The sequence below is a fragment of the Microcaecilia unicolor genome, chromosome 8, assembly GCF_901765095.1.
Source record: "Microcaecilia unicolor chromosome 8, aMicUni1.1, whole genome shotgun sequence".
NCBI lineage: Eukaryota > Metazoa > Chordata > Amphibia > Gymnophiona > Siphonopidae > Microcaecilia > Microcaecilia unicolor.
This window is the reverse complement of record NC_044038.1, coordinates 50,789,119-50,809,865: the sequence shown is the minus strand read 5'-3', so window position 1 is coordinate 50,809,865 and position 20,747 is coordinate 50,789,119. Positions and strand designations below refer to the sequence as shown.

At 43.7% G+C, this 20,747-nt stretch overlaps 1 protein-coding gene across 1 annotated transcript in view; it reads left to right on the top strand.

Moving 5' to 3' along the window:
• MSS51 (MSS51 mitochondrial translational activator) overlaps positions 1-20,747 on the top strand; it is a 100,077-nt gene that overhangs the window by 35,485 nt on the left and 43,845 nt on the right. Inside the window, exon 3 of the mRNA XM_030212645.1 lies at positions 733-888. Within this exon, the coding sequence (XP_030068505.1) occupies positions 733-888 (156 nt within the window). The remainder of the gene's footprint in view (positions 1-732; positions 889-20,747) is intronic.

Below are 20,747 nucleotides of genomic sequence, written 5' to 3'. Positions count from 1 at the left end.
TACACCACTCAGTATTTTGTAGACCTCAATCATATCTCCCCTCATCCGTCTCTTTTCCAAGCTAAAGAGCCCTAACCTCTTTAGCCTTTCTTCATACGAGAGGAGCTCCACCCCCTTTATATTGGGGGCTCTATTCTTGTCATCACAGGTATAAGGTCTTTATTATTAGAAGGTGAATTGAAAGAACATCACTATTATTCCAACAGGTGTAACAGAGACACTCTACTTATCAAAAGGTTTTTACTCGCACTGGTATAGCAGCTAGTGCAGTGGTGCAGCTTCTCCCCTTTTTTCTCCACAGGTACAGATAAACATGTAATTCTCTGCTCAAAAGGTATAACTGAAATAAATAGATATAAATTTTGATGGAGATCAAGTAATACATGTATAGACACAGAGAATCTGATGGCAGAAAAAAAGGTGTGTGGCCTATTTAGTCTGCCAGTTCCCGTCTCTGTGCTTCAGAACTTATTCTGTATTGAACAAAATAGCTAATTATGGAACATAAATACTGTGTTGTATTTTACATGGTGTTGTACTGCATTGTATTATATTTGATGTCTAGCTTTCTTCAGGTCCCTTCTACTAAAAATTCTATGCATACAGTATATCCTGGTGTTTTTTTTTTTAGTTCTAATACTATACTGTTCTACCATCTTCATTACTAGGCAGTTTCATGTATTTAGTACATGATATACTGTGATCTCATTGGCTGTTGCTCTTTTCATTTAGGTCAGCTGTTGATGGTAGGAAGCCAGCCACAGACTTTGGGATCCATACATACTTTGACATGTTTCAGAAAATGGAAGACACATTCAAATTCTGCGTGGAGTGTAAGAAACTTCCAGCTAGTCTCCCTAACCCCAGAAGCCTTCGACGATGCAAAAGGTGCACAATTTCACTTATATATAAATTAGAATGTTGTGTGTTTTATGTCTTAGAGATGCAAACCATACTATTGACCCCTTCTGGATCCCAAGTGTATGGAGGGTGCCCAATTACATATTCTTAATATACTAAATTGACAAAAAGAAACAAAATGGAGATCTGATCTAATGTCCACATCACAATGATACCTAAGGCATTCACAGAAATCTACGATTTATCTATGACTTTTAGAAAAGCCTGTGAAAAGGCTGTTGAGCAGTGATAAGATCTCTTGGTAGCTTGGTGAGAAAGTCATAGGTATCCATGCATATACTCCCGGATTGTATATAGGGTGTTGAAATTTCAGTGTAGATTTAAGATGTGCGTGCAACTAAATTAGTTAACAAACTATCAAGTATGAATTAATGGAGCTCTGATGCAATCATAACCATGATGTTGAAGGGTGTATCTGCAGCATCTTGCAGGTTATTCCCATGATATTCAAAAAGTCAATGCTAATATGTATAGGTGGGAAGAGATGTGGATGCACTGTATATTAAAATAGTACAAGTAACATAAACTCCTTGGTTTAAAATAGCACAGCCCATACTTTTATCTAGGATAGTTAGCATTTTGCCAGTATGTCAACTGGTATGATACTTTGATTTCTAGGTGTGTCATATGAGTAGATATGAAATGAGCAAGGGCTGCCAATGTTCACCACGTACATTTTGTGTAGCTCTGGTAACATGCAGGCACTTTCATACACTGTCAAGGACTGTCCTACCAAAACTGAAGTCAGAATGTGAGGAAGCTGTTGCTTGGCTTCATGATTTTGTATTAGTAACATTGACTGACTCAGCCCTTCAGAAAATGTCCTGTGGGTCTGGTTTACTACAACTTGCTATACTGCCAAATTGTGCATATCAAGGTGATTTACAGTATAATAGAATAAAGAACACAGTCACACACACAAACAAGGTATACAAACCAACCAATCCAAAAATTAACAGCACACAGGCTATGGACACACTCCTGATATTTAAAACCATTTAACAACCCAGGAACAGCTCCTGGCCAGTTAAATGGTACTTTATTTATTTAGATTTTGCTCACACCTTTTTCAGTAGTAGCTCGAGGTGAGTTACAATCAGGTACACTGGATATTTCTCTGTCCCAGGAGGACTCACAATCTAAGTCTGCACCTGAGACAAATGGAGGGTTAAGTGACTTGCCCAAGATCACGAGGAACAGCAGCAACAGGATTTGAACCAGTCACCTCTGGATTGCAAGACCAGTGCTCTAACCACTAGGCCACTCCTCCACTCATCTATCCAGTAATATTCAGTGGGACATCACTGGTTATACCCACTGAATATTGGTGGTCATCTCTTAGCAGATAGCTGGTTGTATTGCACGATATAACTGGCTATCCGCTGATATTTGGCGCATTGCTGTTTGGTGGCCAAATTAGGCTGCCTAAATAGGTGGAATATCTTTTGCTGGTTTAAACTTAGCTGGCCAGTGCTGAATATCGGTTTGGCCAATTAAATTTAAACCAGCCAGAAAAGACCCAAATATTCAATGCCGGTCACTGGAGATGGCCTGGCATTGAATATCCGGGCTGACCGCCAACCATGGGAGTTAGCCAGGCTCCCTCACGTGGTCTCAGTATCGGCTTCACTGTATTTGGATCAGATGCAGGGGCGTAGCTAATATTAACTGAGCCCAGCAAAATGCCCATGGCTACCCAGTACTAGGGGCCACCTGCTGTCCTCTGCTTACTGACCCCACTATCTGTCTTCCTAAACCCAACTCCCCCTGGGGTCTAATATCACTCTCTTCCTCCCCCAACACAGGTCCATCTTCTTCCAGTCCCCTGCTCTCCCCTGCATCTGGCAGAGGCAGTACTGTAGACAGGCCACCTGTGGCTGACCCCATCAGGTCCTTTCCTCTGCTGCATCCTACCTTCTATGATGTCACATCCTGTGGGCAGACTTGGCAGAGGAAAGACGCGCTGCCTGCCTCTACTGGCTGTGGGGGAGAGTAGGGGTGTGGAAGAAGATGTGGGACCAGAGAGAGATGCCATACCTACACTGGGGAGGGGGGCAGAAAGAGATGCCAAGCCAATGCTGGGGGGGGGGGGGGGGATACATAGATGACGGACCCATGCATGGGGGGAGGAGCAGAGAGACATACTGGACCTGCACATGAGTTAGGGGGGGGGAGAGAGACAGGAGAGAGACTCAAACCAAAAAGGTAATGTGATAAAAAGAAGGAGAGACACTGGACCAATAGATAAAGAGAGAGAGAGATGCCAGACCACAGGGGGAGGGGATTAAGGGTACAAGAGGGAGAGGTGCTGGTCCCGTGGTTGGGGAGGGGCAAGGGGTAGCAGGAGAGAGAGGAAGAAATGCTGGTCCCAGGGTAGGGGGTACAGGAAGAAAGGAAGAGAGAGGAGAGATACTGAGCATAGGGAAGGAGAGGGACAGTGACACAGAGAAGTGATACTGGGCACGGAGGGAGCATGGAGACAGGGAAACAGTGGGGTGATGCTGGATAGGATGAATAATGGACGCAGAGAAAAGATGGATGGTGGATATAGCAGAGAAATGTCAAAGAGACACAGACCCTGGTAAGAGAGCTAAGAAACAAAAAATCAGAAGAGAGGGCCTGGGGCCAAAGCAATGACAACAGAGGTAGATTTTTTTTTTTGGTGAATTTATTAATTGTAATATGTCAGCTTTGGGAAATATGCATCTCTGATAGCTTATATTTCAATTTTTATATGTATTATTACTATGACAGACTTTCTATATGAGTCTGGATTGTGTTTGTTTTTGCAGGGTTTATTTACTGGAACTCTGAAGGAGTTTCCTCTCTCTCCCTCCCCATCCCTGACTACCTTGGGAGAGATGGTGTTATGGCGGGGGATTTTAATTTCTCCACCTCAGGACCCTTTCAATCCTAGCTATGTCATTGATCAGATGTAATGATGGTGGTGCTACTTGGTTCTGGTTTTCAGATCTCCACTTTTAAATCACTTTGATCACTACAATTCTATTTACTGTAGTATTAATTGCCTTCATGGTTTGCCAGGACTCAGAACACACTGCAGCTCTTTGTGACGTCGGGCAAGCCATTTCATCTTCTTTTGTCCCAGGTACAAATTTTGATTATAAGCTCTCCAGGGACAGGAAAATACTTACTGTACCTGAATGTAACTCACCATGAGTGAAAAGGCATGAGCTATATTCAAGTATACCACAGACCCGTTATAATGCTGCTCAGTTTAACGTGGGATCAGTTACAATGTGGTCAGAGCTTGGACCTCAGAATTTTTATGTGTTTCAGGTGCGAGCTAATTATTTCTGATCTAGTTCTTCGAATTGGCGCAAGGCAGTATTGGCTAACATGGAAATTCTAAAAAAAGGAAAAGAAAAGCATGGTTAGTACAAGAAAAGCTACAAGCCTTAGACCTTTTAAAATCAGGAAAAACACAAATAGAGACATGCAGACACAAGAACGAACACAAGGAACACCTGTCTCTAGAGAAATAATCAGGGGTCAAGCAGAAAAAAGGAACTAGACCAACAGCGGGGCTACAAGCAGAGGGAAAGGAATTTAAAGCAAGTAAGGGTTGGCTCAGAGGCGAACTAAGGGGGGGGGGCAGTGGGGGCGGTCCGCCCCGGGTGCACGCCACTGGCGGGGTGCCGCGCGTCTGTCGGCAGCTCTCGTTCTCTGCTCCCTCTGGCCCCGGAACGGGTTATTTCCTGTAACGGGGCAGAGGGAGCAAGGAATGAGCGTTGCTGACAGATGCGCGCTGCCACCCCCCCCCCCCCAGCAGGTAAAGATGTACCGGGGGGGTGTCGTTTCGCTGGGGGGAGCTGCCCCTTTCTCGTCCCCTGTCCCGCCCCTTCCACGCCCTCACCTCCCCCCTGTCATCTCTCCTCCCCCTCCCCTCCCCTTACTCTGCTATCCCAATCCCTGGTGGTCTAGAGCAGGGGCGTAGCCAGACATCCAATTTTGGGTGGGCCTGGGCCCAGGATGGGTGGGCAGAATAACTTTGCCCTGTCCCACAAGTGATTTGGTCTCTTCCTCTCTCGCCTGCATGCCATTTGGTCTCTCAAACATGCTCCCTCTCTCACATGCAGCAACTAATACACACTGCTCATGTTGGCCCCACAGCCGTCCCTCTGAAGCAACTTCCTGTTTCCGCATAGGTGGGAATACATCAGAGGGAAGGCTATGGGGCTGGGGCGAATAGTATGTATCAGCTGCAGCTCGCTGCAGGCAAAGATCTGCTATTTACAAGGTATGCAGGAGGGACAGTTGTTGGGAGTTTTTGTCTGGTGAGGCATAGGGATCCATGCCTCTGGCAGCCACATCATAGGTGCGCTGCTACTGGGTGGGCCTGAGCCCAAAGTGGGTGGGCCTGGGCCCATCCAGGCCCACCCTTGGCTACGCCACTGGTCTAGAGGTACCTCTTCGGGGCAGGAAAGAGCCCCCTCTTTCCTGCCTGGAGCTGCTAGCTGCCCTGCATCCTCCTGTCCTGGTGAGTCCGGCTCTCGGCGTTTCAAAATGGCCGCTGAGAGTTGAAGTCTCGCGAGGCTGCTTCAACTCTCGGCAGCCATTTTGAAACGCCGAGAGCCGGACTCACCAGGACAGGAGGATGCAGGGCAGCTAGCAGCTCCGGGCAGGAAAGAGGGGGCTCTTTCCTGCCCCGAAGAGGTACCTCTAGACCTTTGGACCAAGGTGTCTTTCAACATTCAAGATACATCATCACATAAATTTAATAAAGTTGATCATTGATGAGAAAATAACCATAACTGAATGTCTGAAAAAACACTCACCAGTGTTTTTGATCTAGCAGGAAGAGCATGGGATACAGCGCTGAGTAACCCTAGTAGCGCTTTAGAAATGTTAAATAGTAGGAGTAGTAGTAGTAGTAATAACGCCATCTACAACTGAAAAGTGCTAGGAGAGAGGGTTACATGAAATGTTTGCACCAGAAACAGGGGAACCGGAAGGTAAGTCAGACTCTGAAGAGACAATGGAAGCTCTGTGTCAAGAACTGTTCGCGCAGAGTGGTATTGAAGACACTATGGAATGGATTCATATCGATGACATGTGCCCTACATATGATTGTCTAAATGACCAGATAATTGCAGCGAATGCTTTAAGTCATCATGACATACTGAAAATCAATCTGAGGACAGCAGTGATGAAGATGACTCTCCACCTCCACCACCAAAAATTACATTGGCTTTAGCGGCAATGGATACTGTTCTTCAATGGCTGCTATCTGAAAATGTGGACATGATTCATATTCTTCATTTGAAATCGATTATTGAAATTGCAAAATGGAAGAAACATCAAAACAATCAACTGTGGACTCACTTACTAAAGCAGGATATTAATTTTTAGCCTGTGTTTTTTGTGTTGTGAACACATTCACTTTTAATGTGTGGATATTATGTTTAATAAAGTCCATTTGATTTTTCAAGAAATGTGCAGCCTATTGAACTGGAGTGTGGGTGCTGATGGGGGTATCAGAGACCCAATAGCTGTGTTTGTGTTTTGTAAACCGCTTAGGTATAAGCGGTATAAAAGTTTGAAAAATAAATAAATAATGTGGACTTACTTACAAAGCAGTGTAAGTAAGTCTTCCACATTATATTGGGACTATGGTGTAAATAAATAGTGGTGTCTTCTACCTTATAGTTGCATCAGAACAAGGAACCTATATAATCTTGAAAGTCATTGACACAACACCATTGTTGAATTATTCTACGTCAGTCTTCTCTAGCAAAGGAATCAATAAAACAAACTCTCACATTAATAACATCATTGTATGAGTACATGAAAATAAAAATACAGGAAAGGAAACCATGAAGGCATCAGGTACATGATAGTTTGTTCCATTATGAAGGCATAAGAGTCTGGCTTTAAAGCGATTGTGAGCATATACTGTCCAAGTCAACTGATGGCCAGTGTTCAGCAGAAGACCATTCTACAGAAAGCCAAGCCTGTTACAGACACTTCGCACTTTTTAAATATGTGGCATACATATTCTGTGTGCACATTTCTATAATACAGCCATCCAGAAATATCATGAGCACTATAAATCATGGTTGCTACAATCTGCAAAACAGCTGTGACCAACAGAGCAGTGGATATGAGACAGAGGCCTGAAGTGATACCGTAGCAGCAACAGACATTACAGGCTTGTTTGAAGAGAGCTGTATTCTATAGTTGAACTAAATGAGCTTATACTTACTATGTGCCAAGCGAAGGTACACACAGTGGATAGGAATAATCACCTGTGTCCCTGTTAAACTCTTGGCTTTACTGCAAAATATAAACGTAGGAAAACTCTGAATGTAAGCATATATGTAATTAGGAGGAAAAAGCCTCAAGAAGCACCTCTTCGTTCCACAGCACTGTCAAGAGAGCTAGGACTTCTTCATCACTGGCAAAAAACCTCCTCGTTTATAGTGTGTAAAAACAACAACCTGATTCAACACACTTTTGAAATTCAAGTGACAACAGTATCAATAGGCATAGAGGGGCATAATTGAACGAAAACGTCTATCTCCATGGGCGTTTATCTCCGAGAACGGGTCCGTGAAGGGGCGGACCGAACCGTATTTTCGAAAAAAATAGACATCCATGTTTTATTCGACAATTTGTGAGCTGGGTGTTTTTGTTTTTCAGTGATAATGGAAAATGAAAGCGCCCAGCTCAAAAACGAATAAATCCAAGGCATTTGTTTGTGGGAGGGGCCAGGATTCGTAGTGCACTGGTCCCCCTCACATGCCAGGACACCAACCGGGCACCCTAGGGGGCACTTTTACAAAAACAAAAAAAAAGGTAAAAGAGCTCCCAGGTGCATAGCACCCTTCCCTTGTGTGTTGAGCCCCCCAAATCCCCCTCAAAACCCACTGCCCACAAGTCTACACCATTACTATAGCCCTAAGGGGTGAAGGGGGGCACCTACATGTGGGTACAGTGGGTTTGGGGGGGTTGGACGACTAAGCATTAAGCAGCACAATTGTAACAGGTGGGGGGGGGATGGGCCTGGGTCCACCTGCCTGAAGTCCACTGCACCCCCTAACAACTGCTCCAGGGACCTGCATACTGCTGCCAGGGAGGTGGGTATGACATTTGAGGGTGAAAATAAAAAGTTGTGAAACATCATTTTTTGTGGTGGGAGGGGGTTAGTGACCACTGGGGGAGTCAGGGGAGGTCATCCCCGATTCCCTCTGGTGGTAATCTGGTCATTTAGGGCACTTTTTGGGGCCTTATTCGTGAAAAAACAGGGTCCAGGAAAAGTGCCCTAAATTCTAGCTACAAACGCATACTTTTTTTCCATTATCGGCGAAAGGCGCCCATCTCTCCTCGGCCGATAACCACGCCCCAGTTCCACCTTTGCCACGCCTCCTGCACGCCCCCGTCAGCTTTGTACGCTTCCGCGATGGAGTGCAGTTGAAAACGTCCAAAATCGGCTTTCCATTATACCGATTTATTCGTTTTTGTGAGATAAACGTCTATCTCCCGATTTGGGTCGAAATCTAGGCGTTTTTCTCTTTCAATTATAAGGTGGATAGTAACATAGTAGATGACAGCAGAAAAAGACCTGCACGGTCCATCCAGTCTGCCCAACAAGATAACTCATATTTGCTACTTTTTGTGTATACCCTACTTTGATTTGTACCTGTGCTCTTCAGGGCACAGACCGTATAAGTCTGCCCAGCACTATTCCTGCCTCCCAAACACCAGCCCCGCCTCCCAACCACCGGCTCTGGCACAGACCGTATAAGTCTGCCCAGCACTATCCTCGCCTCCCAACCACCAGCCCTGCCTCCCAACCACTGGCTCTGGCACAGACCGTTCAAGTCTGTCCAGCACTATCCCCGCCTCCCAAACAGCAGTCCCGCTTCCCACCACCGGCTCTGGCACAGACCGTATAAGTCTGCCCAGCACTATCCCCGCCTCCCAACCACCAGCCCCGCCTCCCGATCTTGACTAAGCTCCTGAGGATCCATTCCTTCGGCACAGGATTCCTTTATGCTTATCCCACGCATGTTTGAATTCCGTTGAATCTCATTGTTGTTCTGACTTTTCTTAATGACCGTGGTCAACACTGACCTCCGTTTCGCCGATGCTACATCAGAACCACTGGTCAATCCACAAAAGTCTGTTCAGTTTGCTGACGGTCGCAAGAAGGAGGTTTTTTGCCAGTGATGAAGAAGTCCTAGCTCTCTTGACACTGCTATGGAACGAAGAGGTGCTTCTCTTGAGGCTTTTTCCTCCTAATTACATATATGCTTACATTCAAAAGAGTTTTCCTAAGTTTATATTTTGCAGTACTAGCAGAGGATACTCTTTCCCTTTTTGTATATTTAGTTAAGCTCTTGGCTTTGACATTTGTTCAGGTGTTTTCCTGCAATTGTCTGGGAGCAGTCATTTCGGGATAGTGTTACACATTGCTAAAAACAACAGTCAGAGTCATCTTTAGAGAGGTGCAAAAGGTACAACCAAACCAGGTCCTGCAGCTGAAGGAACTGCACAAGTCTACAGAATGATATTTAACTCTTTCATTTTAAAGATACATCTGAGCCTGCTTACACACGCCTTGATAACTGAAACAACTTCTACTCTGTCCCTCTTCCTCCTCCTCAAACAAAAGGCTCACCCAAACAAAAGGCTTACCTGCCACCTGTACACATATAGAGTATTACGTGACACAAACAACATGACCAATATTGAAAAAGCCTTCTCTGGACCCTTCAGATCCATCTAAATACCACTCCATATCAAGTTTACGGTTTTTTTGGAGCAAACCTCTGGAGCATGCAGCTCTGCTTCAGCTAGATGATTTTGAAGATCAGCATTGCACTTTAGTCCAGCATTGGCATAGCTTCTGAGCAAAACATGGGCTTGAAACTCTTTCGATATGCATGCTTGATTCTTTATTAGAGGGGTTAAATGACCTACATATATCTTATGTGATGATTTTTATTGGCATCACTGCTGCATTTGACACCATTAATCATGGTGTCATTCTATCTCAGCTACATGTTTTGCGGTTAGCTTGTACTGTATTATGATGGGTTCAGTCCCATTTGTCAGAACAATTTCAGAAGGTCAAGCTTAATGGTAAGGAGGCAGAGTGGCAGCCCTTAGAGTCAGAGGACCCTCGGAGTTCTGCTGTGTTTTTACTCCTTTTCAATATAGATCTACTACTACTACTACTACTACTTAACATTTCTAGAGCGCTACTAGGGTTACGCAGCGCTGTACAGATTAACAAAAAAGGACAGTCCCTGCTCCAAGGAGCTTACAATCTAATGGGCGAAATGTCAAGTAGGGGCAGTCTAGATTTACTGAATAGAGGTATGATGGTTAGGTGCCGAAGGCGACATTGAAGAGGTGGGCTTTGAGCAAGGCTTTGAAGATGGGCAGGGAGGGGGCCTGGAGTATGGGCTCAGGGAGTTTATTCCAGGCATGGGGTGAGGTGAGGCAGAAAGGGCGGAGCCTGGAGTTGGCGGTGGTGGAGAAGGGTACTGAGAGGAGGGATTTGTCTTGAGAACGGAGGTTACGGGTAGGAATGTAAGGGGAGATGAGGGTAGAGAGGTATGGAAGGGCTGTAGATCGAGTGCATTTGTGTAATATCCTTTGTGTAATATGTTGGAAAGGCACATCGTTTTCTGCCGTACATGGATGATATTTTGTTTGCTCCTTTTCAGATTTCTTTAGGACCTCAGTCTAAAGTATGCTGGATTACCTCTGAGTGATTGTAGAATGGCTATCCCAGAATGAGCTGTACATTAATATTGCAAGGCTTTACTTGTCAGTACAAAACCTTTGGGGTAATATTCAGCCCATGGTGATAAGCAATTTGCAAGCCACGTCCAGCTGCGGCTCTCAGCATTGAATATCTGGGTATGTCCGCTGACCAGGCAGTTAACCAGGCACCAACCAATATTCTGACCGGCACCTGGTTAAGTTGGTGCATAAAGTTAGGACAATTGTTTTGCAAAATGGCAACTAAACTTCATATTTATCAGCCCAGGTGGTCTTTGTTCCTTCTTATCAAACTATACGGTTGGAGGAGTATAGGAATGTGATTTTTTTTTTATATTGCTGTATTTGAATTTTGGAACGCTCTTCCTTTGAGATTGAGAGAAATTCAAAGTTTAAGCTAGTTGGAATCTGATGCAATGGATGTAAAAGAGAATTTGCAAAGGCCTTGAAGATAATTATACTAACTGATGCATGGGCGTAGCCAGACCTTGAGGTGGGAGGGGGCCAGAGCCCAAGGAGGAGGGGTCACATTTTGGTTGCCGCCACACCCCTCCGCCGTTGGCCCCTGCCCCCGCTGCCTCACCGCCCACTGCCGCCGCCGTACATCTTGGCTGGCGGGGGTCCTCAACCCCCACCAGCTGAAGCACCACCGCCACAAATACCTTGGCTGGTGGGGGTCCCCAACCCCTGCCAGCTGAAGACTGCCCAGTGCTGGTCTCCGGCACTGCCGCATTGCCTGCCCTGCTCTCTCTTCCCCTCACGTCTGGCACATTCTCCTTTTAGTGCAACTGAGCATGCTCAATTTCACTAAAATGAGCATGCCTGACATGAGCAGGGCAGGAAATGCGGCAGTGGTGCACAGACCAGTGCTGGACAAAGTCTTCAGCTGGCAGGGATTGGGGACCCCCCCAACCAACCAGGGGTCCAGAGCAAATTTGGGGGGCCCAGGTCCCTGTGGCCCACCTACCTATGCCACTGTACATTTACTATAATTGGTATGGCTTGATTTTATGAAATATGTTTTTATGTCTGTTTTAAATTTGCATCATATTATGTATGTTGGAGAAGTAAGCCACCTGGAACTTTTGACACTAGTGCAAAATACTCTTTTTTAAATAAATAAATAAATAAAATGTGATTACGTAGCTGGTTAGAGGACTGACTATCGCCGCTGACCAGCTAACTTGGTGTCCCGCCCTAACTCTGCACCTGACGCACTCCAACATAGCCAGTTAGGAGATGGCTGTTAGTGGTAATATTCAGCGGCACTACTGAGTTACATGTTGTTGAATATTGGTGGCTGGCTAGCTATCTCAGCGAGGTTTAACCAGATATGAGTCTATCCTGCCCAGTTAAACCCTTTTGAATATTGACTCCATTATATTGTTTTCATTCATGTGTGAGTATTTGATATACTGTACTATCTCCAGAAGCATTATACTGCTTTGTCACCCTCTGATCACCCATCCATTTCTCCCTGATTTTCACTCCCTCCCCACCCACCCTTACCTTCACCATGAGGCTATCATTGGAATACTTCCATGTTTAACAGATATATTCTGATATATGCCATCATTTGCTCATTTCTGATCTGAAGAAGGGTTACCACTGAAAGCTCATCAAAAAATGTATTAAGTTAGTCCAATAAAAAAAAGGCATCATCTTATTTTTTTTCATTGTTTTGTTTTATTTCTATTTATTACCTGTAAAAGTGGACTAACACGGCTACATTACCACATTCTCTTTGAAAACTGGTGCAAAGGCATGATGGTGGAGTAGACTGCAGTTGGGCCTCACTAAGCTTCTGCTCAAACTGCCATAAAAGCCTTCAATCTAGTGATACAACCGCTGAAATCAAATATTAAGAGACTGAACCAACCAGCACTTTGATGATGTCTAGACCAGGACTGAAAAGAGCAGCACAGTCCTCCTGGAGCACTTCTGTGTCAGAGGCACTTGCAGGCAGTTCATCTTCCAGCAGTTCGTACCTTACATACTTAGAAAATAAAATACAGTATGACAATGAGGAAAAACCTATGGGAAGCAGTGAACAAGACTGAAACTGCTGAAAAAGAAATTGCCTCTAACGAAGATGATATAACAGACCTTAAAGAAGTCTGACAGCCACTATAAAGCAGTGCAGAGGTTAACCGACAAATAAACGATTAAGAAAATTGTTCTTATTCATCTATTTTATATAGGCTGTCAGTCTTTTTTTAAGGTCACATAGATTGTTGTCATTAGAGGCAAACGTTTTCAGCAGAATAGTAGGAAGTCTATAAGGTAGGAATTCCAGAAAATTCTGAAATTGGCAGAATAGAAAAAACTAACAGAGATTTCTTTGCTACAGAAGCTATTGCTGTGAACTTTATGAAAGAAAGAGTTCACTCCACTCCTGGGGTATCATTAACTCCAGTAGCTGAAAGTTAAGCCAGTGTCGGGCACACTTCTAAGGTCTGTGCCATGAAAATGGCAAGGACAGATCAAGATCAAGTATGCATATGTTATATCACATCATATCGTATGCTATGAGTTTATCTTGTTGGACAGACTGGATGAACAATGCAGGTCTTTATCTGACATTATTATCATCATCACCTATGCTAATTCAAGAAACAGGCCATGTACTATTCTTCTGTATGAATGAAATTTCATGCATAAAGACTGATCTTACAAATGGCCAGGAAAGCTAAAGGTCTACTTTATGAAGGCCAGAAAATGATGTTTTTCTCAGACTGTAGTGCTGAGTTAAAGAATTGCTTTTACAGCCTCCAAAACTGAGTATTGTGTTCAGTTTTGAAGGCCATATCTTGTAAAAGATGTAAAAAGACTGGAAGCCGTTCAAAGAAAAGCTACAAAAATGGTATGGGACTTGCGTTGCAAGCCGTATGAGCAGAGACTTGCCGACCTGAACATGCATACCTTGGAGGAAAGGAGAAACAGAGGTGATGTGATACAGACGTTCAAATATTTGAAAGGTATTAATCCACAAACAAACCTTTTCTGGAGACGGGAAGATGGTAGAACTAGAGGACATGAATTGAGGATGAAGGAGGGTAGACTCAAGAGTAATGCCAGGAAGTATTTTTTCACAGAGAGGGTGGTGGATATGTGGAATGCCATCCCACGGGAGGTGGTGGAGATGAAAACGGTAATGGAATTCAAACATGCATGGGATAAACACAAAGGAATCCTGTTTAGAAGGAATGGATCTACTGAATCTTAGCGGAGATTGGGTGGCAACACTGGTAATTAGGAAGCAAAACCGGTGCTGGGCAGACTTCTATGGTCTATGTCCTGATCGTGACTGAATAGATATAGATAGGCTTGAGTGTAAATTTTAAGGGGCTTTGACATTAGCTTAAGAACTTTTAGTATAAGAGAGTGCTGAGCAGACTTCTATGGTCTGTGCCCTGAGAATGGCAAGGACATATCAAACTCGGGTATACATATAAAGTATCACATACCATGTAAAATGAGTTTATCTTGTTGGGCAGACTGGATGGACTGTACAGGTCTTTATCTGCTGTCATTTACTATGTTACTATGTTTACCTGAAGTGAAGAAAGATGTTTCACTCACACAACATTCCACTCACTGTGTTCTATCTAGTAACACTCTGGATACAGTAGACAAAGAAAAAAATATTTCATAATACTACTAATCGTTTCTATAGTGCTACACATTATATACAGGTACTTTCTCTGTCCCTAGGGGACTCACAATCTAATTTTTTTGTACCTGGGGCAATGGAGGGTTAGGTTACTTACCCAAGGTCACAAGGAGCTGCAGTGGGAATTGAACCCAGGATGCCAGGATCAAAGCCCACAACACTAACTATTAGGCTACTTCTCCACTTCTTCACTGCAAACAATGCACTAAGGGGTAGATTCAATAAATGAGGCCAAAGTTAGGCACTAGGAAGATCCATGCTAAGCTAGTATTCTGTAAAGGGCGCTCTGCACCCAGTGTTCTTTATTTTATTTTCATCAGGATTTATTTATCGCCTTTTTGAAGGAATTCACTCAGGGGTCCTTTTACTAAGCCGCGACAAAAAGTGGCCTGCAGTAGTGCGGGCATGTGTTTCAGATATGCGCCGGGCCAGTTTTTACCTCATCTGAGAAATAGGGCTTTTTTTCATTGGGCCAGGAAAAGGGCCTGTAGTAAAACTGAAACCAGTGCACACCTATTTACAGCCTGAGCCCTTAATGCCACCCATTGATCTATCAGTAAGAGCTCACACGCTACACATGCAGTGCACTGGTCAGAGCGTGCCAACTGCCAATTAATGCCGGAAACACCGTGTGCGGTAGGAAATAAAAAAAATAATTTCTCCTGGCAGTATGGGCGCACGCCAAATCTGAAATTACTACCAGAGGGCTTACTAGCCTGGCGGTAGTTTGTTTTGGCGCACACTGCATGTGCATAGAGCATACCACGCGTTTGTAAAAGGGCCCCTCAAGGCAGTGTATATTAAGAATAAATCAAACATAAGTAATAGACAATTACAGCAGTAAACATATTTAAATAACAAAACAAAGTATGACATAGAGGGGCATAATCGAATGCAAACGCCTATCTCCATGGGCGTTTATCTCCGAGAACGGGTCCGTGAAGGGGTGGGCCGAACCGTATTTTTGAAAAAATGGACATTTTTGAGCTGGGCGTTTGTTTTTATTAGCGATAATGGAAACTAAAAATGCCCAGCTCAAAAACGTCCTAATCCGATCCATTTGGTCGTGGGAGGGGCCAGGATTGGTAGTACACTGGCCCCCCTGATATGCCAGGACTCCAACTGGGCACCCTAGGTCAGTGCGGTGGACTTCAGAAAAAGCTCCCACATGCATAGCTCCCTTACCACGGGTGCTGAGCTCCCAACCCCCCTCCCCCAAAACCCACTACCCACAAATGTACAACACTACCATAGCTCTTAGGGGTGAAGGGGGCACCTACATGTGGGTACAGTGGGTTTTGGAGGCCTCTCATTTACCAGCACAAGTGTTGCAGGTGGGGGGGGGGATGGGCCTGGGGCCACCTGGCTGAAGTGCACTGCGGTACCCACTAAAAGTGCTCCAGGGACCTGCATACACGCAGGCCCCTAGGACTTGTTGCTGCTGTATAACATTGGCACACCAGTTGACACCTGAAGACTAATCTCTCCGGAAACCTCCTTTATTGGAATAAGCACGTTTACTCACAGTTAACTGCAGAGGTTGTGTCTCCCTGGTACTGAGATTAGCAGTAGGTCAGAGCTGGCAGAATGCTGTACAATGCCCTCTTTCAGCCACATTCAAGGGAAGAACTAAGTTGTCTAACGTGGCTAACACAGGAAAGGGAACTAAAACTGGCTTACAAAAATGGCCACTACCGCATGGACTACAACAGGAAACACAACAGGGCACACTCTGACCCAGTAGGCAGGGGGAAAAGCACCATGGGAGAAGAGCCTACCAATTACCAACATCGTGAGACTGTAACACAAGCTAATGAACTCACGGAGCACAATACCCTACACCCACCACAATGCAATGCTGATGTGACCCTGTAGTGCACCCGAGAGCCACATCTGACCCAGGGAAAGGCTGTGAGAGCATCGAACACATTCTGCTGTCATGGAGGTGGGTACGGCATTTGAGGCTGGCATACAGACTGGGAAAAATGTTTTTAAAGTGGGGGTTTTTTGGTGGGAGGGGGTTAGTGACCACGGGGGGAGTCCGGGGACGTCATCCCCGATTCCCTCCAGTGGTCATCTGGGCAGTTGGGGCACTTTTTTGGGGCTTGTTCGTGACAAAAAAGGGTCCAAAAAAAGTGACCCAAAATCGCAGTAAAAACGTCTTTTTTTTTGATTATCAGCTACAGATGCCCATCTCACCTCGACTGATAACCACGCCCCAGTCCCGCCTCCGGCACACCTCCAACACGCCCCTGTCAACTTTATTTGTTTCCGCGATGGAGTGCAGATGGAAACGCCCAAAATCGGCTTTCGATTATACCGATTTGGGCGCCTTTGCGAGAAAAACGCCCATCTCCTGATTTGGGTCGAAATAAGGCATTTTTCTCTTTCGATTATAAGCTGGATAGTATACTACTTACAATGTGAACACAATACGTAATAAAACATTTTAATAGAAAGCGTAGAGTATAAGCAAAGATGGAACATATAGTAGACAGGTAAGAGAGTAAGAAGAGTTAGAAGCGAAGGGGACTAATTTAAAGAAAGTTGCACATGAGGTCAGAAAGGTGATTAAGTATGATCTCAGCTATGGTAGGAGTGGATATGTATTTATAGAATACTAGCTTAGCACACATTTTGTGCCTTACTTTGGGCACGAGATTTAAACATCAAAAGGTGGTATGAATGCTCATCCGCATTGCACCGTGGTCCGACCACTATAAAGCAAACATCTCCCTCCAATGGCGTACGAAAGATTCACTGAACAAAAAAGAACAAAAAACCTATACCACAAGAGGAAAAATAGATCCGGTAGTATTCTGGCAACAGATCTATTACAACGGATGGACAATAAAGACAGATACAAACCAATTCCTCCTAGAATGGGACGAGAGATGCAAATCCATATTGGACAATATTGCTCCAATCCAAACCAGAACCTCACATAGAAAGAATTCAATACCATGGTTCAATGAAGAACTGAAAAAAACTTAAAACACAAGTTAGAACTAGGCTAGAACGTGCATGGAATAAAAAGAAAGACGACCCCACACTCAACGCCTGGAAACAACTCCAAAGAAAATACAAATATACCATAACACAAACTAAAAGATTATACTACAAAACTGTAATAGGACCAAACTACAAGGACACACATAAACTCTTCCAACTCGTGAACAAACTATTAGATATTACACCAGTCACAACCAACAGTAAAGATGCACCAGGAGCAGATAATCTCACGAGATACTTTAACGAAAAAATTGTAGAATTGCGACTTAACATACCTGTTAGCACCATTGACTATGCTGAATTCCTTGACTGCCTAGATCCAGACCCTGGTGCATACCCAGCAGACAGAACCTGGATCGACTTCGAGACAGTATCAGAGGACATCATCTCCCAAACACTCAAAAGATTTGCCAAATCTCACTGCAAACTAGACATATGTCCAAATAACCTCATGACATCTGCTCCTCAACAATTTATAACAGACATAACGAAACACCTGAACTATATGTTACAAAATGGACTTTTCCCGAAGGGAAAAGGAAACATTCTACTCACCCCCATATCCAAAGACGCAAAGAAAAGCGCCAGTGAACTAACCAACTACAGACCAGTAGCATCAATTCCCTTAATAACCAAACTAACGGAAGGGATGGTGACCAAAGATGAACAAATGTGAAAACACACCACTCCTCCACATATATTCAGAACTGCTCTACAATTTCTACTAGATATATTATTATCATGTTTTTACCATTACCATATTACCCAATATTCTTCTGTAACATTAATAGTCTAATTTCTAATGCTTTTCCACAATTATTGATATATTGTAAACCATTATCATGTTACCAAAGATCCTCTGTAACACAAAATGTCTATCTTCTAATGTAATTCCACCATTCATGAAGTATTTTAAGCCACATTGAGCCTGCAAAGAGGTGGGAAAATGTGGGATACAAATGCAATAAATAAATAAAATCCCAACTGATGGCAGTTAGGTATTCCATAACATCACGCCTAATTCTATAACATCACACCTACTTTCTCGGAATGCCCCTAACCTGTCCATGCCCCTCCCATGGCCACATCCCCTTTGGAGTTGAGCACTATGAATTTAGGTATGCATGTTATAGAATTAGGGTGTATACTGCCAATTAAGTGCTTGCTAACACCAATAATTAAATAATAGCGCCTAATTGACTAATTAGTTTACACATGGATCTGGGATCTGTACCCAAATTTGGGCAACCATTAGTTTACGCATGGATCTCGGATCTGTGCCCAAATTTGGGCGACCTATATAAAACCCAGTGGTACATTTTTTGAATCTGTATTTCCCAGATGGTCCTGCCTTTAAACCACAGAAATAAGGAAAGGAATGAAGTTTAAGAGCCCCACTAAGACCAGTTGGAAGTAGCCAGGTTACGTTGCTGGAGCCATTGCCTCCTTTTTTGGAGACGATCAGCTTGAAGTGGCAGTTTGATAGTTGCTTTCTACATTTCTTCCTTATCAAAGCTGGTTAGAAACACACCAGCTGATATTCAACGTGAGTTAACTGGATTAAAATGTACGTCAACCAGTTAATTTGCTGATTGGCGGCTATCTGATCATTTTCAGCAGCACCTAACTAGTTATCTTGGCTGAAAATGACTGGTTAGTGCCAAAGTGCAAGCCAGTCTGTGGCGACATTCTGGGGGTGTTTTGGGGGTGGAGTTCAGTTAGCTCCCAATATTCAGAGCTAACTGGCCAGTGTTAGCGCATAAATAAGACCACGTAAATAGCAGTCCTATATGCTAATGAATGACCAGTTAGCCCTGAATATCTAGTTAACCAGGCATGTGCTAGCCATCTTTTAAAAAATCATATATTCAGTGCTGGTGACCGGATATGGCCCGGCCTTGAATATCAGAGTTCAACGCCGGTGGCAGACATTAACAGCGCTGCTCCTCACTGGCTGAATATTGGAAGGACAATCTTTTTACAACCAGCAGCTATCTGGCCAGCATTGATTTGCTTCCTTTAAAAATAACATTCTTTAAGGAGGTTTGTACCTTGTATTTATAACATTATATTTTTGAAAGAGTGAACAATCAGATTTGCTATTATCTGTTTCATTCCACTCAGGATTTTATAGACCTCTATCATACCTCCCTTCAACTACCTATTCTCTAATGTGAAAAGGCATAGCCTCTTTAGCCTTTCCTCATATGAGAGTCATTCCATCCTCTTAATCATTTTGGTCACCCTTCTCTGTATCTTTTCTAATTCCACCATATCTTTTTATAAGATCTTGCTCTGTATCCTTACAGGAACATTCCATTGTGGCAAACTCTGGAGTGGAGGAGTGGCCTAGTGGTTAGAGCATCAGTCTTGACATCCAGAGGTGGCCAGTTCAAAATTAGATTGTGAGCCCTCCAGAGACAGAGAAATACCCAGTGTACCTGAATGTAACTCACCTTGAGCTACTACTGAAAAAGGTGTGAGCAAAATCCAAATAAATAAACTCAGAAAGGGATTCTCTTAGAAACAGAATAAACCAAGTCACTCTGTACCTGAAAACTGGTTTTTATACTAAGGTCACCTAGGGAATATAAATTGATACGACAAATAAAATGTGAAGCACCTAGTAAGATGGAAAGGTAGGTAGGAAATGCAAAATCTACAGTGACATGCAAGGTCAAGGGGTTTGTGATGATATGGGATATGAATGAGATGTATTTATATATTTATTACATTTGTATCCCACATTTTCTCGCATAGCAGTAGGCTCAATGTGGTTTAAAGGTTCTGGAGAGGAGAGTACCAACTCCGGGAATATATACAGAGTGGAAAATAGAGTAACAGTAGGTGCGAGGAAGCTGATAAGGTTCCGGAAAAGAGAATACAATTCTGGGACGAATATATAGTAGCATATAGAGAGAAGTAATCCCAGTGAGGCTGATAAATCTCCAGGGATGGGACTACAGCTTCTAGTGAGCAATACAGAGTAGGATAAGGGTAGAAGTACACGTAAATATAACTGGAGTGGTAAAATTCGTACAGTTTGAAGTAATAGGATTATGTGGAAGGGGTATTGTTCATTTCTTAGTTCGACAGATGTGATGCATTGTTCATGAATTAGTTTGGGTCTGCTGGGTAGGCTTTCCGGAAGAGGTGAGTCTTGAGGTCTTTTTGGAATTTTAGATGGGTGTTCACAATTCTAATGTTTCTAGATAATGCGTTCCAGAGCTGGGTGCAAATGTAGGAAAAGCTGGATGCATATGCTCATTTGTATTTTAGTCCTTTACAGTTTGGGTAATGCAGGTTTAGAAACGTTCTTGATGATTCGATGATGTTTCTAGTTGGTAAGTCGATAGGTTCGGTCATGTAGGTTGGGGCCAGACCA